Consider the following 20,616-nt stretch of genomic DNA (forward strand, 5'->3'; position numbering starts at 1 on the left):
AATCAAGAGCAGGAGGAGTTCCTGTTGTGGCTCAGCGGGTTAAGAACCTGACTAGTATCCATGAGGATGCAGGTTCAATCCCTGGCCTTGCTCATTGGGTTAAGGATCCCGTGTTGCCATGAGCTGCACTGTAGGTCGCAGACACGGCTAGGATCCAGCATTACTGTAGCTGTGGTGTAGGCTGACAGCTGCAGCTCTGATTCAATCCCTAGCCTGGAAACTTCCATATGCCCTTGGTGCGGCCCTAAAAAAAATAAAAATAAATTAAATAAATAAATAAAATTAGCAACAGGAAACCTATCTTGGCTGATTGGAGTTTGTGCATGTACAAACCACTTCTTCCTGGGGCGGGGGTGCGGGGGGGGGGGGGGTCGTTCCCAGAGGAGCACAGACGTAGAATGAACGGCCCTGGATGCAACTGAGTGAAATTTCTACCAAATAAGGCTAAGTCTGTCCCCTGCTACGTTAGGGAAATCTGTTTGTAGACCAGGCAACTTGAGGTCCAGCTGACTTGGGACCTACCTGAGATAAGCCCCGCTATGATCTGTCTGAGGGCCGGGGTCTGCTACCTTCACAGGTGTCCCTGGATGCAGTTTCCCAACATGCCGCTCCCCTTTCAGATCAGATCCGTCTCCTAGTTAAACTTGGGAGTCCGTCCTACTTGACCTGCAGTGGAGTCACTGCAACGGCAGGTGGCCTCACGGAAGAGCTTTAGAGAGAAGGGTTCCATCTAGTTTGCTTGAAAACGTGGTAATTTCAGATTCAGCTAGACATGGGTCCTGCCCTTTCTTTCCCCCAGGGGTGTGTACAGTCAGAAGCTTCTTAGAAAGCAAATCATATTGATCAATGAGGACCCTTCTGCCTCCTTGATTCTCCCATCAGGTCTTATTGGAGAGACCAGGCGCTGCCTTCAAGGCTTGGTTGTCGGCTTCATGGGTATAAATTCGCTCCGTGTCCTGCAGCGTGTCGATGCAAGACCTAATTAACCCTAGCAACGTTTGGTGTCAAAGGAGTTAAAAGCTATGCTCGTACATAATGTTGCCAAAGCACGGAGACAACTTCCCTAGGAATATACACCTGTACTGTATTTCTTTAACGTTATCATCAGTCTCCCAAAACCTTTTCGGAAACCCAGTGTCACATAAATAATTGACGTTGCTCCTCTCGAACCAGGGCCTTTTTTTTTTTTTGAGTCAGAGAAGGTGCCTCTCTAGAAAATTTTTCTGTCGATGTTTCCTTGTACCAATTCAGTGAATAACCAATGGTGTCATCATTACTCCTTTTTCTTTTCTTTTTTTTTTTTTTTTTGCTTTTTAGGGCCCTACCTGTGGCATATGGAGGTTCCCAGGCCAGGGGTCTAATCAGAGAGGCAGCTGCTGGCCTGCACCACAGCCTCAGCAACACGGAAGCCAAGCCACGTCTGTGACCTACACCGCAGCTCAGGACAACGCCGGATCCTCACCCACAGAGCGAGGCCAGGGATCCAACCCGAAATCTTATGTTTCCTAGTCGGGTTCATTTCCGCTGCACCACAGCGGGAACTCCATCCATCAGTACCGTGTCATGTTAAAAAATGTGTATGTTCTGCAACATGTTTACGTGAAGGCAAAGGTTTGAGGAGTGTCTTTCTCCATTGTGAGTTAACGTAGGTATTTTATTTATATGTAATGCATAAAATATGTAAATATACGTATTTGTACTCAGTAACCTGTGAGGTATCTTGGAAACTCAGTATTTTTCAGCGAGATTATGAAACGTAGGATTTGTGGTTGCAGATGTGGCTCGAATCTGGCATTACTGTGGCTGTGGCGTAGGCCAATGTTTACAGCTCTGATTCGACCCCTAGCCTGGGAACCTCCATATGCTTCAGGTGTAGGTAGCTCTAAAAAGACCAAAGGGGGAAAAAAAAAAAAAAAGCACAAATAGGAGTTCCCGTCGTGCCTCAGTGGTTAACGAATCCAACTAGGAGCCATGACGTTGTGGGTTCGATCCCTGGCTTTGCTCCGTGGATTAAGGATCCGGCGTTGCCGTGAGCTGTGGTGTAGGTCGCAGACGTGGCTCGGATCCCACGTTGCTGTGGCTCTGGTGTAGGCCGGCGGCTACAGCTCCGATGAGACCCCTAGCCTGGGACCCTCGATGTGCCGCGGGAGAGACCCTCGAAAAGGCAAAAACACAGAAAAATAAGTAAATGACATGTAGGATTTATGGAGTTTCTGCAGTACGACTTTACTTTGTTTGAAGACATAGTCGTTGCACAATAAACTTTCGGCGCAGTTAAAAGGCTCTCGTTTGCACCCTGTTCCATCCCAGCTCCTAGCGTGGCCGGCGGACGCCCCCGAGGCCGTCACCGTGGTCACCATTGCTCCCGACTTCCACGGCGTCCACCACGGGTTCATAACGAACCTGAAGAAGTTCACCGCTTACTTGGCGTCGGTTCTGTGCTTCACCACCCCAGGGGACGGGCCTCCGAGCGCGCCTCAGCTCGTGTGGACACACGAGGACCGTGAGTACCCTCTGCCACGTGTCTCGAGGGCCGTGCGTCCCTCGCCAGACAGGCTTGGGTCCAGCGCTGGGCAAGAGCAGGGGGGAGGCCACCGGGACGCTCCACGTTCCCCGGCGGTCACGGTCTGCTGGCCCTCGGGGGCAGAGTCCCTGCAGGTGTTGCCAGTGTTTGGCAGAGGTGGCCCGCGGCAAGGGGAGGAGGGCTGGCCGGAGGGAGCTGCGAGGGCACGAGAGACGGTCACCCCAGCCCAGCGGGCAGCGTTTGGTCGGGTCTCAACGGATGCTCTTCCCTCGGGTTTCAGCTCGCCCTCCCCCGAGGCCTCCCCGCCTGTCCTGCCCTGACCCTCCCTGGGGACTTTTCAGGCCCTTGACTTTCCCTTCTCTCCATCCGGTCCAGTCCCAGCAGCTTCCTCTCTGCTCTCTCGCTCCTGGAATCTCTTTTCTCATGACGCTCTTCTGAGAAAATGATCACGGATGTGCGCAGACATTTACATACAAGGTTCCTTCCAATTATTCGTCATAGAAAAAAAGGAAAACCATTCACATGGCTCAAAGGAGGATAATCGAAAAGTGTGGGATGACACTGTACTAAATATTGTGTAGTTACTACAAAAGTTTTGAGAGGACACGGTCCTGCTCTAATGTCCAGTGGAAAAACAGTAAACTAAACTCTACGAGGTACAAAGCTTACACAGATACACGTGGGTCAAACTATAGTAGCTGAGAAAATAGCTTCAAGGAAATGGATCACAATTTTGACAGATGTTATGTCTATGCGGTATGATTATGGGTCTTTTTTATTTCAATTTTCTTATTTTTCTGCATATGCTGGTTTCTACAATGAGCATATATCCCCTTTATAAGGAGAATGAGAACTCGAATACGTTGAACAGGGCTGCCACGTGTCTGCCCCCCAGCTTCCTCCTGTCCCGTCTCAGCTGGACTCTGGGTGTGGTCCACCCTGCTGTCCTTTTCTCTGCGGGGCGCCGCGATGTGTTCTCTGCTCTGTCTTGACTCCTGAGGCTCAGCGTTGGTGCCCTCCCAGCAGAGCACGTTCCCAGAGGTCAAGGCCGTCCAAGACGTGCCTCCTTGCTTCCCTCTCCATCTGAGCTTCCCCGTGTTCTCACCCTCGTTCTTATTCCCTCCACTCTCCCAGGATGAAGAGTCTGACCTTTCCTCACCCCACACCTTTGCTCAGGTTTCCTCACCCAGACGTGCCAGCTCCCTGACCATGCTGCCCCCCTGAGTCACCCAGCTCTCAGTATAAACGATCACTCTGACCCCTCACCTCGCCCGCTCCCCATAACCCTGAGCCACTCAGCTGTCACCCTGCGGCATATGGAGGTTCCCAGGCTAGGGGTCAACCTGTGACCTGCGGTAACCGTCTCACATTGACTCAAGATCTCCATCAATTTAGCAGCAGAGGAAGAATAGAAATGGATTTCTTGGCCCTTTGAGACCACTGGTATTCCTTCTATTAAAAAGATAAAATAAAAAATACCCTAAAAAAAAATAAAAGAGAATTCCCATTGTGGTGCAGTGGAAACGAATCCAACTAGGAACCATGAGGTTACGGGTTTGATCCTTGGCCTTGATTAGTGGGTTAAGAATCCGGTGTTGCTGTGAGCTGTGGTGTAGGTCGTAGACGCAGCTCAGATCCTGCGTTGCTGAGGCTGTGGTGTAAGCCGGCAGCTGTAGCTCCGATTCAACCCCTGGCCTGGGAACCTCCATATGCCGAGGGTGCGGCCCTAAAAATAGATAAATAAATAAATAACTGTCAGTATTAACTGACCCCATAAGTTCTTTCCATATTCTGCCTTTGATCCACTATCTGCTTTTTGTTTAACTGAAATTTTACTGAGATAGTTATAAATTCACATGATCTTGTAAGAAATAAAGCTAAGATCCTATGTACACTTTGGCCAGTAACATGAGCAAAAGTGTATGTATCACAACCAGGATGTTTACATTGAGCAAGTCACCAGTCCAATTTCAATTTCGCCAGTTTTATTTGTTCTTGTGTGTGTGTGTGTGTGTGTGTGTGTGTGTGTTTAGTTCTTACAACTTACCACGTGTTTGGATTTGTGTGTATCTACCATCACAGTCAAGGTACTGCATGATTCCAGTACCACAAAGATCCTTCTTTTATAGCCATGCCTACATTTTCCCCTTTCTTCCTTTCTAATGTACATATCCTTTATTTCTTTTTCTTGCTCTGTTGCAGTGGCTAGGGTTTCTAGTACTATGTTGAATAAGTGTAATGCGAGCAGCCATTCTTGCCTTATTCTTGATCTTAGTGGGAAAAAATTTAGACTTTCACTGTTAAGTATTTTTTTGGGGTTTTATTTTTTTACAGTGTTCTTTATCAAGTTGAAGCCATTTCCCTCTAATATTACCTTGCTGAGAATTTTTTCATAAATAAATGTTGAGTTTTTTCAATTATTTTTACTGCATAGATGGATAAGATCATATAATCTTTCTTTTTCGCTTGTTAATTTATAAGGTGGATTGATTTTCAAATATTGAACCAACTTCGCATACTTGGTATAAACTCCATTTGGTCATGGTATGTAATTACTGTTTATGTTGTTGCATTCAGTTTGCTCATACTCTGTGGAAGATGCTTTTATATCTCAGTTCATGAGAGATATTGGTCTGAAGTTTTACTTTCCTGTCTTTACTGTCTGTCTGGTCTTGGTATCAGCAAAATACTGGCCTCATAAAATAAGTTTGGCTATGGGCCATACGCTTATGTTTTCTGGAAGAGATCATGTAAAATTGCGTTGATTTTTATTTAAATGTTTGGTAGAATTTTTCAGTGAAATCCTCTGTCCTAGAGATTTCTTTTGGGGAAGTTTTTAAATTATAAATTCAGTTTCTTTAGTCGTTATAGTACTATTCAGTTGTCTATTTCATTTTGGTCATTTGTGATTTTTAAGGAATCTGTCCTCTAAGTAGTTGAATTTGTGAGTGTAAAGTTGTTGATAGTACTTCCTTATTGTCTATCTAGTGGCCACAGAAAAAGTAGTCATATTCCTGTTTCCTTCCTGATGTTGGTGATCTGGGGAACAGTCAGAGCTGTAGCCACCAGCCTATGCCAGATCCATAGCAACGCCCAATCCAAGCCGTGTCTGCAACCTATACCACAGCTCATGGCAATGCCAGATCCTAACCCACTGAGCGAGGCCAGGGATCAAACCCACATCCTCATGGATACTATTCAGGTTTGTTAACCACTGAGCCACGATGGGAACTCCTGTTTTTAATTTCTTGAGGTAAGCACTTAAGATTCTTGATTTGAGGTCTGTCCTCATCTCTGATATAAGCACTTAGTGCTATGAGGTTTCCTTTTCACAGTGCTTTGGCTGCATCCCACATATTTTGATATGTTGTGTTTCATTTTTATTCAGCTACATATATTTTTATTTCCTTTGAGACTTCCTCTTTGGGTGAGTCCTCTTTGCAGTGTGCCACTTAATTTCCATGTGTAGGAGATTTTCCTATTGTCTTTCTGTTGTTGTCTCCTAGCTTCACTCTATTACAGTCAGAGAAACACACTTTGTGGAGTTTCAGTTCTTTCCAACTCATAGAGGTTTGTTTCATGACCCAGGATAGCATCCGTCTCAGAGAATGCTTCACGAGTGCTTGAAAATATAATGTGTATTCTGCTGTGGAATCTGCTTTACAGTTATAAACTTTATACACCCCTCATCGGATTTTAGGATTAAAGGAGAAAGTTGGTTAAATTTAGCCTTTTCCTTAGAAAAAGAAGTATGGCTGTCTCATTACGTCCTGTGCCTATCGTGCCTATGATGGTTATGGGTGACCGACTGATTCATTCTGAGTATCCAGCACATGTGTGCACTTCCATCCCGATGTCTGAGGAAGGCTTATTGTGTGGGAGGCACCCACTGGGAGTGGAAGGGTAGCAGAGAGAGTGAGCACAGCCTCTGCCTTTAGAGCTTCTGGTCTAATGGACGTGACATGGACAGGACTGAGGTCAGTGCCACCGAGAAAGGAGGTCAACAGCAGTGGCTGTGGCTGCCCAGTGAGGAGTGACAGGGAGTGTCCGGGGGAGTCAGGAGGGGTGGTGACAGTTGAGGTCAACCTTGATATTTGAGCTTTTCTTGCAGAGAATGGATGAGAACATTCCAGATGGAGGAAGTAGAACCTGCAAAGGCAGAGAGTGGCAGAGCGTGTGCGAGAGTAGGAGTGTCTAGCTTGCTGCAGTGCAGGATGGGAAGCAGGGGTGACCCTGGAGAAGCAGGCTGGGAGCCACCCCGAAAGAGTCTCGGTTGCTGGGATGACACTTGGACAGAGGGAGTCGAGGCCCTTCCCTTAGGCTGTCATCTGAAAAGAGCTGTGGTTTCGGAGCTCCGCCTGGAGGTTTTGTGAGGATGGACTAGGGATGGAGGTGAAGCAGTGGGAAGAAGCAGGGACGTGTAGAGCCGATGCCCCAGCGGCGGGAAGGCAACTGAGGGGGATTCTGAACACGGGTCACAGATACATGGGGTCCGGATAGACCCAGGGGCCGGGTGGAAGGAGCGCCCCAGGACAGCTTGGCGTAGCACTTCGGCTTACATGACTGCGTAGACGCCGTGTCTGTAACTGAAATGTGGGGACGGGTCTGCCTTCGGATGCTGGTCGCCAGGACACCCTCAGGGCACGGCCTGTGGGACCTCCAGGCGGATGGGGCCGGTGCCGGGCGGTAGGGCATCCCCAGAGGGCGACTCGGGAGTCCTAGCTGAGGGCGGCCGTGGCCTTATTTTACTAGAGAAGGTTGGGGGATGTAACGGAGCCTGTGGTCTAACCTCAGTTGGAAGGATTTGAAGTCAGCCCCACCTCAGAGCGTGGGTACCACAGTACCAGGTCCTCAGCAGGTGAAGCCACCTACGTGGATGCAACCACCTCCAGACCCAGTGGGCTTAGGAGAAGGGGGCTCCCTGGGCTCTGGCACCCTCATGGGTGAGGAGGCTGGCATGAGGAGAGCCCAGTTCGGGGGTCTGAGCACAGGGGCCGGGCTGGTCTCCGCAGAGGAGCACAAGGTCTGCTGGCAGGGAGGCCTCTGCTCCACCCTCTGTGGGAGACTGAGCCCTTCAGGCTGGCAGCCAGGGTGGCAGGGGAGCGTGCCCGAGACTAAGCCAGGCGGCCGTGAATTCCAGGCGCATCCATCTGGCATCCGTGACAACGCTTCGTTGTTCAGACGTCGTCTCCCTGTTTTATTATTGAAAGCAGCAGCAAGGGTCGCATCTCGGCTCCAACCACAGCCAGGCCCATCTGGATATAGGGTTTGACTTTGCAGAGGACATTTCTTAAAAATAAAAAGTGGGGCAAAAACAGAGAACTTCTTCAAAGGCAAGAGAGGAAACTCCTGGCGGAATCCTTTACTAAAGAAGCTCCATTGTGGCCTCTTAGACAGACGGGAACCAACGATGGAAGAATATCCCACAATGCTGTGCTGTCAGGAATCAGAACATGGGGGCTTTCAGGCCCGTCATTAGTAAGGAAAAGGAGAAATGGGCGTTTCTTTCTTGGAACTTGAGCAAACTGACAGTGAGGTCATCTCTTGGGGGTTGTTCTGACTGGTGGGCAGGGAGCCCGTTGCTCCTCCTTGGAAAGATCGCGCACCCTGTTCACCTGGAGGACCCCGCTGAGAGGTGGGTGTCAGGGCTGGTGTCAGCTCTGGGGGTACAGCCTTTCAGAGAGAAGCCTGGGCCGTTGTCTGCTGGAGAAATAGCCTCGCTCGTGACGGCGCAGGTGGCGCATGGTCAAACCATAACCAGCAGCCTCCTTCTCCACTGTTCTGAGGAAATGAGAACTTGGGGCAGGGGGTGGGGTGGGGGGAGCCGAAACAGGCAGCACAGTAAAGAGGAAGCAGAATATAAATTGAAGCCTAGACGCTGCCAGCTGGTTCCAGCAGAGCTGGAGGACAGGCGTATTTGGGCAGGAATCCAGGAAGCAGAAACACCGAGAATATAAAGGGAGCAAAAAGCTTTCTTTGCTGCTCTATCGATCGAAAAAAGAGCAAGTCAGTTCAAAAATCTGTCAGAATGTCTTTCTGGAAACTCAGACCTGGGGGAGGATGAGACAGTCTTGACAGCCGTTCTCTTTTACTGTGCTCCGCACGCAAAGAGTGAAATTCGCCAGAGCATTCCAGCTTATCCATAAAGCGTCTTTAGAAAGTTTCACCCAGATGAGTGTATTTCTGAGGGTGGGACCATTTTTTAAAGCTCACAAGTTGTATTCAGAAGCTTTGTCCTGGAGTTTCCGCTGTAGCACAGCAGAAATGAAATCTCATGAGGAACCATGAGGTCACAGGTTCGATCCCTGGTCTCACGCCGTGGGTCAAGGATCCGGCGTTGCCATGAGCTGTGGTGTAGAACACAGATGTGGCTCGGATCCCGTGTTGCTGTGGCTGTGGCGGAGTCTGGCAGCTGTAGCTCCAATTAGACCCCTGGCCTGGGACCCTCCCTATGCCGCAGGTGCGGCTCTAAAGAAGGGGAAGCTTTGTCCAAGTGCCGGCTGAGCACCAGCTCCTGAATTCGCCTCACAGACCTGCTGTCTCTGCAAGGCCGACAGCAGCCAGAGCAGAGCCGTAGCCACTCACATCCCCCGAGCTCTGCCCCTGGCACGATGGCCAGCACCCTTGACAAAAAAGTGCATTTTGTTATGAAAGAGCTCTCTGCGTGGCATGCCCTGTGGTGGCCCGGGGGCGTCACGGACCTGCACGTGCAGCAGGAACCTGGCTTCCACCTGGCTCTGAGCGCTGGCGCCCTTGACATGATCGGAGAGGCGTCCCAATCTGTCTCTGTCCCCTTTGTGTCAGTTCTGCCTTTGCAGTCCTTCCTCCTCCCAAGCTGTCCCCTGTCCCCCTGTCCCCTGCCCTCCTCCTGACTTGGGCCCCGAGGGGGGTTTGTGCGGGGCCACTGCAGGAGAGATGGGCGGAGCAGGCCCGGGCAAAGCAGCCGCATGGCGAGTGAAACCCAAGGCCAAGGCCTGTCTGCCAGGCGCCCCACGCTGCCAGTGCCTATGCCAGTGCTGGTGGGTGGCTAGCGGAGCCCCCTCATCCCTCCCCTCGCCCCACCCCCAACCTTGCGGCCCCAGCCTCCTCTCTAGAACTTCCTGTTCCACCTGCTCCCCACAGAGCTGGCACCTGACAGCCACCTGTGCCACCACCAGTCACACCATCGCCTCTTCCCATGGGTGTCAGCACGCGGGAGGCTGCCCTGACGGGACCCGGTGGGAGGGGAGCATGAGGTGGGATCAGACCCTGGATGCCCCTGTGGCCCCGTCCACGGGGGCTTGTTCTGTGCCCCACGGTCCCTCCAGGGCAAGCGGGAGAGCCTGTGCCAGACCCAGCTCAGGTGTGGGGTTCGTGTTCCTCGGGCCGGTGCTTCGCTGCTCCAGGGCCTGGCCTCGAACTCCACAGCGGCAGAGTGGGCGGGATCGGAGCAGGCTCGTAACCTCTCTGTGGCTCTGAGGACCCTGGGCCCGTTTACCTCCCATTTTGGTCTTCCAGGCCTTTCCCATCGGGTGCTTTTGGAGTCACAATAAGCCCATCTTAGACATGACGGCTGTTCTGATGACACGATAGCGGATAACCGACGACAACAGCGGCTGTCGCCAGCCAGCGTTTTTGTGATGCCAGGGACATGCCCACTGCTCTCATGTTGTGTTCAACTTTTTCTCACAATTACCTTCAGAGAGAGTTATTTTTCTTTTCCCCATTTCGCAGATGAGCCAACTAAGGCTTAGGGAGTTTTAAGTAACTGCACAGCCAACAAGCAGCAGAGCCAGGCTTCAAACTCTGCTGAGTCCAGCGTTAAACTGCCGTCATTTGGCCGCGAGTAGACAAACTCCTGGGAAAGCATGATTTTTCTGGATATTTCTTATGCCTGCCCTGCTCCTGGGGTCCCTGGGGAGAGGGAGTAGGGGTTGCAGCCTGGAATTCTGGATCGGGTCGGCAGGCATTGCCCTGAGGCCAGCTGTGGCCAGGCCTCCCCTGAGCCAGGGCTTCTGGCTCTGGCTTCACCCGTCTTTATGGCCCCCCCACGTGGCAGATGCCACAGGGCTGCAAAGGCGTCCAGCCCCTGGTATAAGTGGCGGCTTTCAGGATCCAGCGCCTGCTTGTTCCAAGTAGATTAGATCAGGAGAGACACAGGGAGAGGATTATGCCTAAACCCCCTGCTGCCAGTCCCTGGAGCTCCCAGCGCGGCCGAGATGAGGCTGAGTGGGAGAATTTATGTCACTGCAGCCAAGTCGCGGGAACACCTCGACTTCCTGTCCCTTCCGGGTTTCCTCTGACGCTTCCCGCGGGGTGCTGGCCTGCGGGCTCTGGCCCTGCCTGGCTGCCCACCTCTCTCCACAGTTGGCACCTTCCACACAAATCTGACCCAAGAGAGTCAGGCTGTTGTGTTGACAGGTGTCTTTGTTTTTCATTGCCAGGACCGGGCGCTGTGGGCCACCTGAGTTTCACGGAGATTCTGGACACCTCGCTCAAGGTCAGCTGGCAGGAGCCCCTGGAGAAAAACGGCATCATTACAGGTGAGTGTCTCCGTCCCCAGAAAGAGGAGAGACGGGTTTGCCCCGACAGAGACGGACGGAGCTCCCACGCTCGGTGCCTGCGGCCTCCTCCAGGGTGACTGGCCAGGCGGCAGGGGACAGAGGGCTCTGTCACTCCCCCCCCACCTCCGACGGGCCATGGAGAGCCCGGCCTCACGAGGGGCACTTCCCCGCGGGTCTGCGGGCTCGGAGTTTGGAGATGTGATATCCTCGCCTCATCTCGGCAAACCTCCCCCCCTGATCACCAAGAACCAGCACTTCTCCTGTGGCCTCTCATGACACCGAGGCTCAGGAGCTTTCAAGGTCATGGCCCTTTCACAGCCGAGAGGCTGAGGCTCAGGCAGGTGGGATGGCCTTGCCTTCAGCATCTGGGCCCTGGGTCCCCGCGTGCCGACTGCTGCAGCAGCCGGACGCCTGCTCTCCTGCCCCCGGGGCGTCCTGCCGGCCGTCCCACAGGCCGCGGGGACCCTCAGGATGTGTGGCGCCTGCAGGGCTGGGCGCCAGGCGCCCTGTCGCAACTCTCCTCCCCTGAGGCGGGTGTCTCTAGGAACAGCTCACCTCTGCAGGGTTTTTAATGATTGTGTTTTGTAGAAGAGGTTTCTGAACCCCCCCCCCCCGGGTTAAAGCTTCATTTAATCTAGGTTTGGAGAAAAATATTCCAGGTTTGATAAGATGCACCAGGCTTTGGCCTTGGGGGGAGCAGCTCCAGTGCCTCGGCCCCCCCCCCCCAGGTCCCTTTCTCCCTGTGGTGTCGGGACCCCGTTCTCGGGGCTGCGGAGGAGGGGGAAGGAGGGGACATGGGGACTCTGTCAGCCCAGAGCCGCTCAGCCACCAACCAATGGGAGTCCCTTACTGTTTAGTAAACGCCACTTGAAACCTCCAGGAGCCACGGCATATTCTTCCCGCGGGGCCACCGAGGCCTCTGCGGGCACTCTGGGGACCTCACGTCCATCCTACGAGTGCCCCCCAGAGCTGGACTGCGCCGTCCCTCAGAAGGAGGCCAGGTTGCCCAGCCCCCACAGAAGCCCACATGGACCCTCGTGTGCCCTGTGGCCCGGGAAGCGTGTTCACACTGGCTGAGCCGCCGAGAAAGCCGTTAGCGGGTGAGCTGGTGGGCACAGGGTTCAGGTCCCCTTCCTCCTGCCCTGTGTCCTGGGCGGTGGCTGTGGTGTCCGTGGGCACGTCGCACTGTAGGCACATTGGCATTCCAGGATCTGGATCAGCTTCCAAACAGCCACGGGAGGTGCGTCTTGCAGCCCCTGTCTGCGACCTCGGGTGATAACACCCCAGGGTCGCGTGGTCAGCAGGTGGCCGAGCCCACACCGGGATGCAGGCGTCCTCTCCTCTGCGGCAGCAGAACCTCCATCCTCACCCGACCCCAGGGCTCCCCTGCCTCCGGGGGTCACGCTCTCTCAGTGACTGAGTTTCTCCCTGTGCCACGGGCCAAGGAAACACGGACGGTTCTGCTGATTAAGTGGTTGGGTGCAAACAACTAGTATTTATATCCAGCAACTTTGAGGAAAGAGTAGGCATTAACTGAACGAAAAGGATGTTTGCGTCTCCCTCTTAAACGACCAGTTAGCTGCCGAAGGGGTGTGCGCCTCCGGGCACTGCCCAGCTTCTCCAGCCCAGAGTCAGAGTGCACCCTGCCTCCCACCCCCGTTCCACGGTGGCGGGCACACAGTTCTCTTTTCTTGTCACAGCAGCCACCAAAGAGTGAGCCTTGCAGAGGCAGGATGTTTCTCAAGGCACGTGGCCTCCGATCCTGAAACTGCCACCCAGTCAAGCTAGAGGTCGACTCGGTTCCCACAGACACAGGCGAGGGGGGCCAGCGTCTGTCTCCCTGCGCTGTTCTGGGGGCACATGCAGCGTCCCGGGTGCCCCAGCTCAGCCTGGGGACCGTGTTCCTACCTAAACGCCTCCCTCCTCGCCTGTTACGCAGAAGCCGCCCCGACACCGTGCCAACGCCCCCCGCTTCTCATCTGCAGAGTGCCCCCTGGTCACCTGTACTCGACCAGACGCCCTCCCAGAACCGAGCGTACGGCAAAGGGCACCCTCGATCTGAGGCCGCCCCGACCCTCACTTTGAAATAAAGTGAATTTATGAATCTGGCCCTGCCCTCAAGAAGCCGAGGTTTTGAAATAACCCACTTCAAGCACTAAGTCCAGGAATGGGAAGAGGTCACTATGGAAATTGGACATCAAAACCCCTGCGTGTTGAGCGTTCTGAGGCCTTCCTAGGAGAGGGTCGCTGTGCCGAGTGTGAGATGAAAAAGTCCCCCTGTTGCAGGGGGTGGGGGAACGGAGGAGGATGGCGCGGACAGCAGGGGCGCGGTTTAATAGCGCTTTAAACCTCACAGAGGGAGGAAAAGCAGGGACCAGTGAGAGGAGAGCAAAGACCCGAGGTGCCGAAAGGCTAGCAGGAGGCCGTGATTTGGAAGAAAGAGGCTGCCCGGCCCTGGCCTTCTGAGCCCCTGTCTGGGGCGGAATTGGGGCTGCCCCATCCGATGGGGGAAGAGGGCTTGCATTTGCCAGCTGGGCTTTAGGCTCCACCCTTGGCTGCGCAGCGGAAAGCTGCCCGGGGCCTCCTGGGTGGGCGGCTGTGGCAGGAAGGACGCCCCTCCTCGCGGATGCATGCGCAGCCCGCCGCATCCTTGGTGAGCGCAGACTCTCCTGGTTCCCAGTCTCGCAGGAAACCCCCGGTGCAGCCAGCCGAGGGGAGCGAAGCAGTGGTTGCCAATACTTCCAATTTATGGTCAGCCACTGGCACTTAATGAACCCAGCTTCGTGGTTTATCACACAAATAGCTGTGGTGACGAGCGGCAGTTTGCTGGCGACCTTGGCCTTTGCAGCACGGGCTTTCCAGGGCCTCTGGGCTGGAAGCGCATGCAGGTGGCGGCCCCGAAGGCCCAGGCCGGAGCTTCAGGCCGCCCCTCCTGACCTCTGGTGGCCACATTGCCCCCGATCTCTGTCCTGCCTGAGCCGTGGCCTTTCCCACCCAGACTGTACAATGAGCCAGGAGCCCCGGAGCTGCGGGGCCATCCGTGGGATAGGCTGTGGGAAAGAGGACCTCCCAGAGGCAAGACCCTGGCTGTGACGCCCCTGCTGTCACTTCCCAGTGATCCCTGCCCTCTGAGAGGCTCCCGCTGCCCTGGACACTCTGCCCCTGACACAGAGCAGCGCCCCCCAAATTGCCTTTCCCACGGAGCGTGCTGGCTGCACCCCAGTGGCCTTTTCCATGCTGAAGGGAGAGTATTTCACCAGGTACAGCAAATGAAAATCCGGGTCTGTGGGCCCACCTGGGGGGACATCAACCTTTGGGGAATATCCACGTGGCACCGCTGACCACGTCCCTCCGGAGCCGCCCGTCCGCGCCGAGGCTGCTGTTAGTGGCCGCTGCCAAGTAGGCAGCTGAGGCTCTGGTCCCGGCGCGGCCACTCTGCGATCCAGAGCCCCGGAGGCAACGCGGCTTCGTCAGCCTTGGTGCCGAGAGGTTCACTGGGCCCAGGAGGCGGGCAGGCAGGGCCGTGGAGCAAATCACCCGCTGGGCTGGGCTGTACATCTGGGCGTCCTCTGGAACCTGCTCCATAAAGGCTGATTGATGGGAGCCAGGATGCAGTCAGACGGCTGGGCGCTGGATGCACTGCTCTCCTGAAGGATTTACTCGAGGTAAACACAAAATTATTTCCGAAGCTGCTCCGGTCGTTGCTCTCAGTTAGGCAGCCGTTTGGAGCAGCAAGGACGCCAGCTGGAGGCCCGGCCCTTGGCTCGGGGTGGGGGCTGCCCCTCCTCCCTCCCGCGCCCGCCACATGCCCACCCTCTGTCCATCTGTGCGCGTCTGGGCTGGCCCGTTCTTGCAGCCGCCGTCTGCCACGTCCTTTGCTGCATCCACGACTGTCTTCGGTGGTCTGAGGGCTTTCTTTGCATCCATGGCAGTTCAGTGCACAGGATGGGTCAGTTTTGACGCCAGGAGTTCCTAGCAGTGCTTCTGTCCTAAAGGCGCTGGAATTGCAGGGCCTGGGCTCCGAGTGGCCCCACAGAACAGGAGGCTCTATTTTAGTAACATTTGGTGAAGAACAGCCTTTTTTTTTTTTTTTTTTTTTTTGCTGAGCCTGCAGCACACCAAAATTCCTGGGCCAGGGATGGAACCTGAGCCACATCAGCAGCCCGCACTGCTGTGGAGACAATGCCGGACCCTCAACCTGCTGTGCCACGGCGAGCTCCGGAAACAGCTTTTAAACAGATGCATTTGTCCAGGAGTTCCTGCTATGGCGCAGCCGGTTAAGGATCCCTCGTTGTCTCCGCAGGGGCCCAGGTTGCTATGGAGGCGCAGGTTTGATCCCCAGCCCAGGAACTCCCATATGCCGAAGGCACAGCCAAAAAAAAGCTGGCAGACAAGGTTGTAACATTACCAATATGCACAGCCACAGCCTTCTCCCCCTGCACCGTCAGGGAAAACCCTGACCATCACGGGATCTGAAGAGGCGACCGGCTAGCCCGCCCTGGGGCACCTGTCCGCCTGAGCCGTCGGAGGTTGGGACGGGGGAGGCCCCGGGGGTGTGAAGAGCCCAGGCCCCTTCCAGCCACTTCTCCAACCTCCGCTCACTCATTTCCTTCTCTGTGAGATGGGGGCAGTGACGGCCCCACCCTCCAGGCTCTGTCAAGAGGGAGCGTGCGCGCCTGTCTGTGCCAGGCTCCTGCGCCCTGCCGGAAGCAGGTGACCAGTACTCTCCGTATTCCAGTCATTGAGCCTCGCTGCCCCGAGGGCTTGTCTTTCTTTAACTGTGCAAATCAGTTCCAACCTTCTGAACTGGCCAAAAAGAAAGAGGTGATTGATTTCAGGCCGTTGGGGTGGTGGTGTCTGTATGGGCCCCCTGAGATGAGGGAGGCGGGACAGGAGGGCAGGCAGCCTGACGAGACAGGTTCCACGGTCCACAGTCCGCCTTTGCGGAGAGGGAACGGCGTGCAGCCCGAGGGGCAGCTGGAGCCGCGGGCTGCCCCGGCTTTCGTGGTCCACACAGGCCTGGGGTGGAGACCCCACAGCCAGCAGCACGGTGAGGTCATCCAGGGGCTTCGGATGTGCTTTGCAGCCCCTGCGTCCTCAACGGCCCCATCCACGCCCACAGCCCTGGCACCCAGAGGTCCCCAGGCGGTGTGGACAGCCCATAGGCTGCCCCTTCTAACAGGCTTTATTTCTTCCTCCAAAATATTAAAGTCCTGAGATGCTCTCCTCTAAATTCGTGTTTACCTGCACGTGCCAGTTTCTCACTATATTTATGGCTTTCATCAGAGTGAGAAGGAGCTTGCAGGCGCCTCTCCGTGCTGTAGGCTCCCGAGCTCACGGGCCGGGAAGACAGAGAACAAGCATTTTCAGCGTTTTCCCTTCCCTCCCCCCTGTTCTCCAATCGCATCCCCCACCCCTACCCCGGGGGCTGGTTCGGGAGCTGGCTGCGTCTTTTCTCCCTGAGCCCCGGAGGGAGGTCGGAGCCAAGGCTGAATAAATTGTGATCAGGATGCCCCGCTGGCTGCAGGAGTAGAGGGAGATCGGACGTGCTGGGGGAGGCAGAGCTGGAAGGAAGCCACCCCGGGGTGGGGGGAATTTAAGGCAAAAAGTGTTGTATCGATCGTTTTGTAAAGGGAGAAGCAGCCGTGCTGGTTGCAGGCTGGGAGCAAGCGGCTGGTTTGGGGAACCGTGTAATCAAGAGACTGGCTTATCCAGGTGGAGTGTGGGTGACGCACTTCTGGGGTTTGACAAGCGGAGCCTGTAGGGAGCTCAGCGGGCTCACGTCCCATCCGGGTCCTGAGGTGCTGAGACCCCAGCCCATCCCCATGCAGCCGCTGGCCCTGGGGGAGGTGGGGGCCCAAGCAGAGGGCACGGCTCCCGTCTGTTTACAAGGGGCAGCGGCCTCGCAGGCTGCAGCCCCCCCCATCCCGGCGCGCTCCTGGGGGTTGGGGGGGCGGTTCTGATCGGGCAGGGCGGCCTCGGGGCGTGCAGCCAGGCCGGGGACTGACTCGGTGTGGTGTCTGCAGGCTACGAGGTCTCCTGGGAGGTGTTCGGGCGGAACGACTCGAGGCTCACGCTCACGCTCAACAGCACGACGCACGAGTTCAAGATCAAGGGGCTGTCCTCACTCACCACCTACACCATCGACGTGGCCGCCGTCACCGCCGTGGGCGTGGGCCTGGCCACCTCGTCCACCATTTCCTCCGGAGTGCCCCCAGGTCAGTGCCCTCGGCCCCGGGCGGCCCCCTACCGCGCGTCCCCTGGCCGTTCGTGCCACTGGGAGTGGATGGGCGTTTGGGGACAGGAGTCCCTGGGGCCTTTGGGAGGGGTTGTGGGTCAGTGCCAGTGGCGCAGCGTCAGCCGGACTCTCCTGCCGGGTGTGGTTGCTGGACCTGCGCTTAAGGACATGGCGAGAGAGAGGGGCCTGGACTCGGAACCGCACACAGGGAACCCCTCGGAGGAAGACGCAGGCTTCGGCTGAGAGAGAGAAATAGGGAAGCAGATACAACCGCAAAGACGAGGAAGCACGAAACTGTATTCACCTAAGAAAGCCAGGAAGATGCGGGTTTAGAAAAGGACCCGGAGGAGTTCCCGTCGGTGGCTCACGAATCTGACTCATATCCATGAGGTTGCGGGTTCAATCCCTGGCCTCGATCAGTGGGTTAAGGATCCAGTGTTGCCGTGAGCTGTGGTGTAGGTTGCAGATGCAGCTTGGATCCTGAGTTGCTGCGCCTGTGGCGTAGGCCGGCAGCTCTGATTCGACCCCTGGACCAGAAACTTCCATATGCCGCAGGTGTAGCCTTAAAAAGGAGAAGAAAAAAAAAAAGGCATTTACAAAATACATGCATTCTTTTTTTTTTTTTGAGAACAAAGTCTTTGGCTTAAGAACAGACACATTTATTGTACATAAACAGCTGGTTCCCAAAGCATGTTTAAAATTGCGTCCTGCGGTGATGGTGAGCTGATGATGAGGGCGTGTGGTTTGATTTGTTGGAAGTGGCTTCTGTACAGCGACTGAGGGGAACCCTGGGGTCACGTCCCTGTGTGTGAACGGCGTTTTCCCTGGATGGTTCAGAGACTGTCCAGCAGGACAGGGAGGTGGGCTCGCTGACCTCACCTCTGCAGGGCCTCTGCCTCCAGCGTTCCTGAGCCCAGCATGACACTGGGTGCGGGTAGGGCAGGAGGTGCTGGAGGGTGGCTGGGCCCAGCCGGGCTGAGCAAACCAACCACCAAGCCGGGGGCCACGGGGCTGCAGTTGCCTCCCCGACAGGCCAGGTCGGTAGAGCCGGGGTCCGTCCCCGGGCACGTCCAGGGTTACGGGTATTGGCTGGAGCAAAATCCCGTCACGACCTCCACTTAGGAGGAGGCTGATTCTGTTTGCTCTGCTTCAAGGTCACACCCGTTAGTGACCAAAGAGCCAGCCAAAGAATCCAGAGCTGAGAACGACACAGAAGAGTCCCTTGTCCTCGGGATTTAAACATTTTCCGCTTCAGATTCATTACGCGCGAATGCGGAAAGGACCCTGGAGAATCCAGCATCGCTGCCTGTGCAGAACTGTCCCTGGACCCTGCAGCAGCCCAGGCCGTGGCCAGTTAGGAAACCGTCCTGGAAGCAGCACCGCCTGAGCGCCTCCGCTGCTGCTGCTTCACGTCGTTCTTGCCCTCGTCTCACCCCAGGGTTTCCTCTCGAGTGTTTGCGCTGCCCAAGAACCTAAGAGTGTGTGTTTTTAACTCCCAGAATTTCACGTCTGGGCGGGCCAGGCTCCCTGGGGCCCCTGTCCCTGGAGGAGGCAGAGCCACGGGCAGCCCGGGATGATGGAGCCACACAGAAACGCCCCCTTTAGTTGCCAGGGCAACAGATCGCAGGCGGGGTGGGAAGCGTTCTGCACGTTCACCTGCATTTGGTTGTCTTGGAAACCAGACCCAGGAAGCCAAAGACCCAGCACCTGCGCACCTGCTGTGTCAAGCTGCCTGGAGATACTCGGGGTGCAGGCTCCGCCCCTCCTCTGGAAGGCGTCACGGTCATTGTCCGAGGGAGGGTGGACACTCTGTCCTTTGTGTCTCCGAGGAGCCTGGAAGAGTTACCCTCCTCTGTCCTTTCTTCATTTGACGAGTGTCTGCCACTTACTTACCCACCTTCAGGGCGCGTCCTCTGGGAGCCACGCTAATACGCCTCTAAGGACCCTGCAGGTGGCTTGGAGCCTAACGGGGGACCCTATCGGAGTGACCATCCTGCTGCCAGCATGTTCCCGGAAAGCTGTGCTTCTCACGTCCTTGGTTTTGAAACCAAGTCCTGTTTCAGTAAACAAGCGTTGGGAGACAATTTGCCTGCTTGCCGACCTGTGTGATGCGCCGTCCTAGGCTGTGGCAGATGTAAAGCTTCACTTTTTCTCTCTTTTGTCTCCAGAACTCCCCGGCGCCCCCTCCAATCTGGTCATTTCCAACATCAGCCCCCGCTCAGCCACCCTGCAGTTCCGGCCGGGCTACGACGGGAAGACATCCATCTCCAGGTGGATCGTGGAGGGCCAGGTATGGTCTCACCGCAGCCGAGGCCTGGCCCTTCCCGGCAGCGGCCCGGGGACCTCAGCGAGAGCCCGGCGGCTGATCGGTAGCTGGGGCCGCCTCGGGCGGTGTGAGAGGCTGGAGACAGCGGGGCTGTGGGGCGGGATGGGGCAGGTGTGGGCAGCGGGTGATGGAGGAAGTGAGAGGAAGGCTGAAAGCTCAAAGTTGCGGCTCAGCATCGGCGCCCAGATGGGACGGCGTCGTCGAGACCTTTCTTTGCATCCTGGGTCCCAGTCAGCCTCCAGGCCGGGAGGGCCGTCTGGGACCCCGTTCCTATCAGATGCCCGAGTGGATTTGCATTTACTCAACCACGTGGGTAGAGCGTGTGTATTTCCAGGCACGATTCTAGGCAGGAGGACCCCGAAGTAGACAAAAAGGGACAAAGTTTCTGCTGTGAAGGAGAAAGGTGCTCTCTCGGGAGAAAGAGCCTCCCGTTGCGGAGAAGGGAGCGCGCGCTTTCCAGGCAAAGAGGCGGGGATGCCGGGGGTGGGGGGGACGGGGCGCGGGGGACCCAGAGGGTGGACCTTTGACACAGGGCACAGAGCAGGTCACTGCCAGCTGGGAGTCAGAGGGCGGTCACGGAGCCAGACTGACGCGGTCCAGTCCCACCCACGCCACAGCCCCACGTGCCAAGAAGCTCTGAGAAAGAAGATGGAAGGCCGATTACAGGACATGGTCACTGTCCAGCGGGAACCCTCGTGTTGCTCAGGCCTGTGCTTGTGCCCCTAGTGCAAGACGGTTCACACCTGGAAACGGGCCCGAAATCAGGGCCCGACAGCATATACATCTTCAAGGCTTTCCTCACGCAGCCGTTTCTGGAACCTCGGCAGGGTTCCGACAGCGGGGACCGGCTAGCGGGAGCTCATCAGTCCAAGGAGCTCGAACAGCTATTTCCATAGAAACAGATAATGTGTGGGGCGGCCTCGCATCCTACCGAAAAGCGCATCCCAGGAGTGAGGACCGAAACGGTAACAGCGAACTGAGCACA

General features: G+C 55.8%; 1 protein-coding gene across 2 annotated transcripts in view; it reads left to right on the plus strand.

Annotated features, from left to right (window-relative positions):
- The window catches only part of SDK1 (sidekick cell adhesion molecule 1), a 518,297-nt gene that overhangs the window by 367,760 nt on the left and 129,921 nt on the right, over positions 1-20,616 (plus strand). For both annotated transcript variants that reach the window (XM_047779450.1, XM_047779449.1), the window contains exons 18-21: positions 2,311-2,503; positions 10,948-11,046; positions 17,094-17,285; positions 19,474-19,595. In XM_047779450.1, the coding sequence (XP_047635406.1) occupies positions 2,311-2,503; positions 10,948-11,046; positions 17,094-17,285; positions 19,474-19,595 (606 nt within the window). The remainder of the gene's footprint in view (positions 1-2,310; positions 2,504-10,947; positions 11,047-17,093; positions 17,286-19,473; positions 19,596-20,616) is intronic.

This window comes from Phacochoerus africanus, chromosome 5 (assembly GCF_016906955.1).
Source record: "Phacochoerus africanus isolate WHEZ1 chromosome 5, ROS_Pafr_v1, whole genome shotgun sequence".
In the NCBI taxonomy this organism is placed as follows: domain Eukaryota; kingdom Metazoa; phylum Chordata; class Mammalia; order Artiodactyla; family Suidae; genus Phacochoerus; species Phacochoerus africanus.